At 47.1% G+C, this 7,708-nt stretch overlaps 1 protein-coding gene across 1 annotated transcript; it reads left to right on the forward strand.

The window, feature by feature from the left end:
- Positions 1 to 4,678: 4,678 nt before the first annotated feature.
- Positions 4,679 to 7,332, forward strand: LOC123170452 (DNA replication complex GINS protein PSF1). Its single transcript, XM_044588318.1, has 7 exons — positions 4,679 to 5,035; positions 5,768 to 5,835; positions 6,019 to 6,132; positions 6,241 to 6,403; positions 6,479 to 6,625; positions 6,702 to 6,751; positions 6,973 to 7,332. The coding sequence occupies exons 1-6, from the start codon at positions 4,961 to 4,963 to the stop codon at positions 6,726 to 6,728; spliced, it is 594 nt and encodes a 197-aa protein (XP_044444253.1). The 5' UTR covers positions 4,679 to 4,960; the 3' UTR covers positions 6,729 to 6,751; positions 6,973 to 7,332.
- Positions 7,333 to 7,708: the final 376 nt, after the last annotated feature.

The raw sequence follows: 7,708 nt of genomic DNA on the forward strand, positions 1-7,708 counted from the left end.
TCTCTATATAAGAGTTTGTCCAGGCTTGTCCTTTGCTACAAAAAGGATTGGGCCACCTTGCTGCACTTTATTTACTTTTTTTACTTGTTGCTCGTTACAAATTATCCTATCACAAAACTATCTGTTACCACTTATTTCAGTACTTGCAGAGAATACCTTGCTGAAAACCGCTTATCATTTCCTTCTGCTCCTCGTTGGGTTCGACACTCTTACTTATCGAAAGGACTACGATAGATCCCCTATACGTGTGGGTCATCATTGATCATATCTACTATATGATTCATGCTCGACCTTTCGGTCTCCGTGTTCCGAGGCCATATCTGTTATATGCTAGGCTCATCAAGTTTAACCTGAGTATTCCGCGTGTGCAACTGTTTTGCACCCGTTGTATTTGAACGTAGAGCCTATCACACCCCGATCATCACGTGGTGTCTCGGAACGAAGAACTTTCGCAACGGTGCATACTCAGGGAGAACACTTATACTTTGATAATTTAGTGAGGGATCATCTTATAATGCTACCGTCAATCAAAGCAAGATAAGATGCATAAAAGATAAACATCACATGCAATCAATATAAGTGATATGATATGGCCATCATCATCTTGTGCTTGTGATCTCCATCTCCGAAGCACCGTCATGATCACCATCGTCACCGGCGTGACACCTTGATCTCCATCGTAGCATCATTGTCGTCTCGCCAATCTTATGCTTCTACGACTATCGCTACCGCTTAGTGATAAAGTAACGCATTACAGGGCGATTGCATTGCATAACATAAAGCGACAACCATATGGCTCCTGCCAGTTGCCGATAACTCGGTTACAAAACATGATCATCTCATACAATAAAATTTAGCATTATGTCTTGACCATATCACATCACAACATGCCCTGCAAAAACAAGTTAGACGTCCTCTACTTTGTTGTTGCAAATTTTACGTGGCTGCTACGGGCTTAGCAAGAACCGTTTTTACCTACGCATCAAAACCACAACGATAGTTTGTCAAGTTGGTGCTGTTTTAACCTTCTCAAGGACCGGGCGTAGCCACGCTCGGTTCAACTAAAGTTGGAGAAACTGACACCCGCCAGCCACCCGTGTGCAAAGCACGTCGGTAGAACCAGTCTCGCGTAAGCGTACGCGTAATGTCGGTCCGGGCCGCTTCATCCAACAATACCGCCGAACCAAAGTATGACATGCTGGTAAGCAGTATGACTTATATCGCCCACAACTCACTTGTGTTCTACTCGTGCATATGGCATCTACGCATAAAACCAGGCTTGGATGCCACTGTTGGGGAACGTAGTAATTTCAAAAAATTTCCTACGCACACGCAAGATCATGGTGATGCATAGCAACGAGAGGGGAGAGTGTTGTCCACGTACCCTCATAGACCGAAAGCGGAAGCGTTAGCACAACGCGGTTGATGTAGTTGTACGTCTTCACGATCCGACTGATCAAGTACCGAACGCATGGCACCTCTGAGTTCAGCACACGTTCAGCCCGATGACGTCCCTCGAACTCTGATCCAGCCGAGTGTTGAGGGAGAGTTTCATCAGCACGACGGTGTGGTGACGATGATGATGTTCTACCGACGCAGGGCTTCGCCTAAGCACCGCTACAGTATTATCGAGGTGGACTATGGTGGAGGGGGGCACCGCACACGGCTAAAAGATCAACAGATCAATTGTTGTGTCTCTAGGGTGCTCCCTGCCCCCGTATATAAAGGAGCAAGGGGGGAGAGGCGGCCGGCCAGGAGGGGCGCGCCAGGAGGAGTCCTACTCCCACCGGGAGTAGGACTCCCTCCCTTTTCCTTGTTGGATTAGGAGAGGAGAGGGAAGGAGAGAGAGGGGGAAAGGAAAGGGGGGGCGCTCCCCCCTCCTTGTCCAATTCGGACTTGGGGGGGGGGAGGGGCGCGCGGCTGCCCCTTGGCCGCCTCTCCTCTTCCACCAATTGGGCCCATGAGGCCCAATAACCTCCGGGGGGTTCCGCTAACCCCCCGGTACTCCGGTATATATCCGATAACCCCCGGAACCATTCCGGTGTCCGAATATAGTCGTCCAATATATCAATCTTCATGTCTCGACCATTTCGAGACTCTTCGTCATGTCCGTGATCACATCCGGGACTCTGAACTACCGTCGGTACATCAAAAAATATAAGCTCATAATATAACTGTCATCGTAACTTTAAGCGTGCGGACCCTACGTGTTCGAGAACTATGTAGACATGACCGAGACACGTCTCCGACCAATAACCAATAGCGGAACCTGGATGCTCATATTGGCTCCCACATATTCTACGAAGATCTTTATCGGTCAAACCGCATAACAACATACGTTGTTCCCTTTGTCATCGGTATGTTACTTGCCCGAGATTCGATCGTCGGTATCTCAATACCTAGTTCAATCTCGTTATTGGGAAGTCTCTTTACTCATTCCGTAATACATCATCCTGCAACTAACTCATTAGTTACAATGCTTGCAAGGCTTATGGTGATGTGCATTACCGAGTGGCCCCAGAGATACCTCTCCGACAATCGGAGTGACAAATCCTAATCTCGAAATACGCCAACCCAACAAGTACCTTCGGAGACACCTGTAGAGCACCTTTATAATCACCCAGTTACATTGTGACGTTTGGTAGCACACAAAGTGTTCCTCCGGCAAACGGGAGTTGCATAATCTCATAGTCATAGGAACATGTATAAGTCATGAAGAAAGCAATAGCAACATACTAAACGATCGAGTGCTAAGCTAACGGAATGGGTCAAGTCAATCACATCATTCTCCTAATGATGTGATCTCATTAATCAAATGACAACTCTTTGTCTATGGCTAGGAAACATAACCATCTTTGATCAACAAGCTAGTCAAGTAGAGGCATACTAGTGACACTCTGTTTGTCTATGTATTCACACATGTATCATGTTTCCAGTTAATACAATTCTAGCATAAATAATAAACATTTATCATGATATTAGGAAATAAATAATAACTTTATTATTGCCTCTAGGGCATATTTCCTTCAGTGATACGGGCTGTGTATGCACGTATCAATACCAGCTCTACCCACAAATAGAAACATGCAAAGTGGCTTAGGAATCCGAAGTGACGTTGTGTTTAGGCACCGCTATAGATGCACACTAGAGGGGATTCCGAACAAATCTTGTGCTCGGGCAAATATCTGTCTCCTCTCTCCAATTGGGTTGGGGATTGTCTTCACAAGAGTAGTCCACTAAGAATAGACACCATCAGCTAGGTAGTATCCTTTGTTGTAGTGGTGGCCATTGATCTCAGCATTGACCTTTTAGTAGTTGCCTTCTGAAAGCCTTATGAACACCGGAGAGCGCTGAAGCACGTTGATGTCATTATGACAGCCGGCCAGTGCCGAAGAAAGAGTGCAATCCAGAGATATCGTGAAGCCGCAGCCTCAAGTATGACAGTGCAAGTTTTCACATGGCCCCTATACTACCCTTGCCAAGCATATGGACAATTCTTCCACTTCCAGCGCATACAATCTATGCTATCAAACATCCTCGAAAAAGTCTCTATCGGCATTGATTGCCAACAACCGGGTTGTATCTGCAGCAGTTGACTCTCTCAAGTACTCCGGGCCAAACACAACTACCACAGCCTTGCAGAACCTCTACATGGATTCTAGGCATGTGGACTCACTCATGCAGACATACTCATCATATCACCGGGTATTCCGTATGCAAGCATCCGAATAGCTGCAGTGCAGTTCTGACAAGAGGAGAAGCCAGCCTTTCCCAGGGCATCCTCCTTGCATACGAAATAATCATCGCACGCCACCCCCTCCCGGATAAGATTGAACACATGTCTAACCATTCAGAAGTGGCGTCGGAATAGGTTGTGTTTGAAGTGGGGAAGCGGACTTGAAGTAGTCCTTCAAGAGTAGGCAATGACCACTCGCTCTGTTGTGATTCAACGCCGAAGCAATGCCCCGAAAATTGAGCCCCTGAACATCGGCCGCCGGTTAGCAATGTGGTCATGAATGACCAAAGTAGCAACCACAATCTCCTCATCGCCTGACAAAGAATCGTCTGAATCGCAGATGAAGTTGTTGAAAAAGTACTCATCGCCACTATCCATCTGTACCTGAGGGTGAAACGTTGAACACCTTGTGGCACGGTGGAAGAAGCCGCCCGGTGAAGAGCCCCGCGTCTCTCCCAGACCAGGCAGCAGGCATGTCGGCATGGAGGTGACCGGTGTTGCTGGCGGCGGCGGAGGTGAGGGGGTGGGGTGGTTGTGGGGGTGCTACGGCGGCGGCGAAAACAATCCACCAACACCTGCAAGAGCGGTCGTCGGGTGCGGCGTGCTGCGGTGGGAGGTTTGTGGGTGCGGATGGCGGCCTGGGCAGCGTACAACTGGCCGGAACTGGGCGACAATGTCGAGGGCGTGGTGGCCGGGAGTGATGGCTGTTGATAGGTGAGGGGGGAATGGCCTATGTGCCACCGACTGGCGGGCTAGGGGAGGACACACGCGGACAAAAAACACATCCGCGTTGATGCAATCCCGACCCAAATTTAAATCTGAAATAGGTCACACGCGGACAAAAAACAGACACACTTCTATCTCGGCGCGTTGGACCGCCGTAATTCCGATCTAAACGGACGGCGCAGACGGCATGCTGCGCACGCGGCAAGAGTGCTGTTCGCCGCAGCCAAACAAACCACGCTCCTCTAATCCTCATCCCCCTCCCGCCTCCCAAACCGAGTCCACCAAAAGTTTCCCGCGCGCCCACGCCAAATTCCCCTTCTCCCCCACCGCTCGCGCCTCCCGCCCGGCCGAGCCCCCAACTCAACGCCCGCCGCGCGCGATCTGCCGTCCCTGCCGGCCCCAGGCTCCAGCCGTGGCAGATCCGGCCCTGTCCCGCAGCGCCATTCCGTCGAACACTTCGCGCGCGGCGGCAGGAGGGCCTGGCGGAGGAGTGGCAGGATGTACGCGAGGCGCGCGTCGCAGCTGCTGAAGGAGCTCGACGCCTGCGAGCCCGGCCAGCTCGTGATTTTCAACGTAATTCTTCGCCTCTCTACTCCATACGCGCTCGCAGTCCCTGGTCGCTGGTTCGGAATCCGAGTCCGCGGTGCTCCGGTCTCCTCGATGCGTCTTTTTTAGGGCCCAATTTTGCCCAATCTGGTCTTGTTAGGTGTCTGCATGCGAGAAATTCGATTTATAAACTCTCTATTTTACAGCCCTATGGGAATTGTTATGTTCTCGCATCCTATGCGGTTTGTTACGTGTTCACTCCTAAGAGCTCCGGATCTCCAGACAATCCTTAGTGTTCTGCATCCTTGTTACTATGTTAAAGCGGAATTTCGTTTAATCTTGTTTGTGAGAGTATTATTTATCAGCAACTGTTATGTGCCGGCACCTGAACTGCACAAAGCCTCGGTACAATTGTTAGTGATTTGTCTGGCTTGCGAAGGTTCTGGCACCTGTTAACCAACATCTGTTTACTCTCAAGTGCTTCACGCCACTCTTCCTTGCAATTGTGTGAGCCAACACATACCGGCCAAACTGCAAGGTTCATGGTACCGAATTCCATGATATTGCTGTTAAAGTATTCATTACTTGTGCGGATGGTAAATTGTACTGCCGTGGCATCTCTAGGACGGAACTCTGGCATTAGCTGCAGCACTGTGTCATATTCTTGTACTGTTTGGGCAGTATGATCATGGTAGCTACAGTTCCTTTTAATTTGTCCATTATGCTGATCCCTAACTCGCTGTCTTATGGAATTTGCAGAGCGATGTATTTGATCAGGTCATTAGAGAGTGCGGTGAGCACAATGCACAGTTTCAGGCATTGATCAGGTACCTGCACCCTATTAGAATGTTGATGCTCATATAATCTCGACCTGTGAGTAACTGACTAATTTCACCATTTCATCTGCAAAACAAACGAACTGCATTGAACCAACAGCATCCTTAGTTGCTATCCTCACATCAAAGTGTACAGACTATTCAAACGCCTGATCTGCTTTATGTTTATGACAGAAAAATGGTGGAGCAAAACTTAGACATTGAAACAACAAGAAACGAAGACCACTATGGTGCAGCTATCCACCATCTCTCGCTGCTCCGCAACAAAAGATGCCTCATGGCTTACATGTACACTATTCAGATCTCACATCGGGCTCTCTCTCCCCTTCAATGCTGATTATACATGCTTAACCTGCTTTTTGGTGTACACTAGCTGAAATCATTGTATCCAACTAGGTACAACCGAGCAGAAACTATTCGGAGTTTTAGATGGAAAATTGGTCCTGTGCTTCCTCATGAAATACAAGAAAAGCTCAATTTTTCAGAGAAAGAGTACTTCAGAAGCCACTCTTCAGCCATTAAGTCTTATATCTCAGAGATGGATATAGATTTAACAGTGGTATGTATATTTCCTGTTTCATTCATTTTTTGGGGATGAAACACGATTACCGGACTTTTTTTACATGTTTTATAGGACATGGTACCCCCCAAGGATCCTTATATCCAGGTTCGGGTGCTGGAGGACATTGGTGAAGTATCTCTTGGTGACCATTCCGTGTCATTGACAAAAAATTCACTCCATTTCCTTAGGCGCACAGATGCAGAACAATTTATATCACAGGTTTGCTATCTGTTACACTGTACTTTCCCACTCTGAATGTTTCCCGTGCAAATAATATTCTGTTTAATTTTAATAGGGTCTCATGGAAGAATTTCTGGAGTAGGGATCACATATGATGTAAAATAGGTATTGCTCCTCAGTCCTCACTATGATCTTGTTAGTTACTTAAACATCAGTATAAACGCAATACATTGACCAGTGATGGCAGCATGTCTTAGACATGAAAAGGCTTGATGGTTACTGAACTCTTTTTCACCTGACATATGGCTTGTACTATTAGCTACCAACTTTGAACTTGTGTCGTGCATTTTGACCTTATTTTTTGAATCAATGTCTGTGAGCTGCAGATTTTAAGTACCACCCACAACATTTTCTTCGCCGCTGCTGTCTGGTGGAATATGCACTCTTGAGGTCGAGACTGCGTGAAAAAGGAAAGAACATATGCTATCTTCAGATGTTAAGGCACGAGGCAACACAAGGGACTGTGAACTGTGGAGCTCCAGCCTAGTTGTTAGTGACGACTTGTAGTCTTTAGATGAATGGCTTAATCTTGTTGTATTATGTTGTGACAGAATTTAAAACTTCGTAAAATTGTATAAGCAATTTTCCTGTAAGTCATGCAGTAGAAAGATGACAAGTTCTGTTTTACTGAAAATGACAACTTGATCTCAACCTGAAACTCTTTATGTTTTCTGAGTTCTGACAAACTCGACTGTTCTCTCCCGTGTTCCTTTTAGTACAACCACAGCTGTGACATCCTGAGTTGGAACTCTACGTGTTTAGTCAGAGGCAACAACTCAGACTTGCGTTTCAATTACTGTCCCAAGTCTCTTTTCATCACTTTGCCAGGTAGAAAGCCTAACGCAGTACATCTTTGTGCATCAACCTTCCTGCTTTAGGAACATGTATTTATTTAAAGGTGTACTGGACATCACTTGGTTGAGACTGGCATCTTCTTTTGGTCACCACAAGTTTCTTGAGATGCTTTTATTCAGGGCAAACTTACACACTGGATGAGTGCAGTGTCATGTTGTTTCTGGCATAATTCCGGGTTTCACATGTAGGTGTTTTAGTGTTTCTGCT

Source organism: Triticum aestivum, chromosome 1D (genome assembly GCF_018294505.1).
Source record: "Triticum aestivum cultivar Chinese Spring chromosome 1D, IWGSC CS RefSeq v2.1, whole genome shotgun sequence".
NCBI lineage: Eukaryota > Viridiplantae > Streptophyta > Magnoliopsida > Poales > Poaceae > Triticum > Triticum aestivum.

What these genes read in the sequence shown, in the direction of transcription:
- LOC123170452 (XM_044588318.1), top strand. Translation starts at nt 4,961, where the DNA reads ATGTACGCGAGGCGCGCGTCGCAGCTGCTGAAGGAGCTCGACGCCTGC. An exon ending in CAGTTTCAGGCATTGATCAG is followed by an intron (nt 5,836 to 6,018) that starts GTACCTGCACCC and finishes TGTTTATGACAG; the next exon opens with AAAAATGGTGGAGCAAAACT. An exon ending in AGATGCCTCATGGCTTACAT is followed by an intron (nt 6,133 to 6,240) that starts GTACACTATTCA and finishes GTATCCAACTAG; the next exon opens with GTACAACCGAGCAGAAACTA.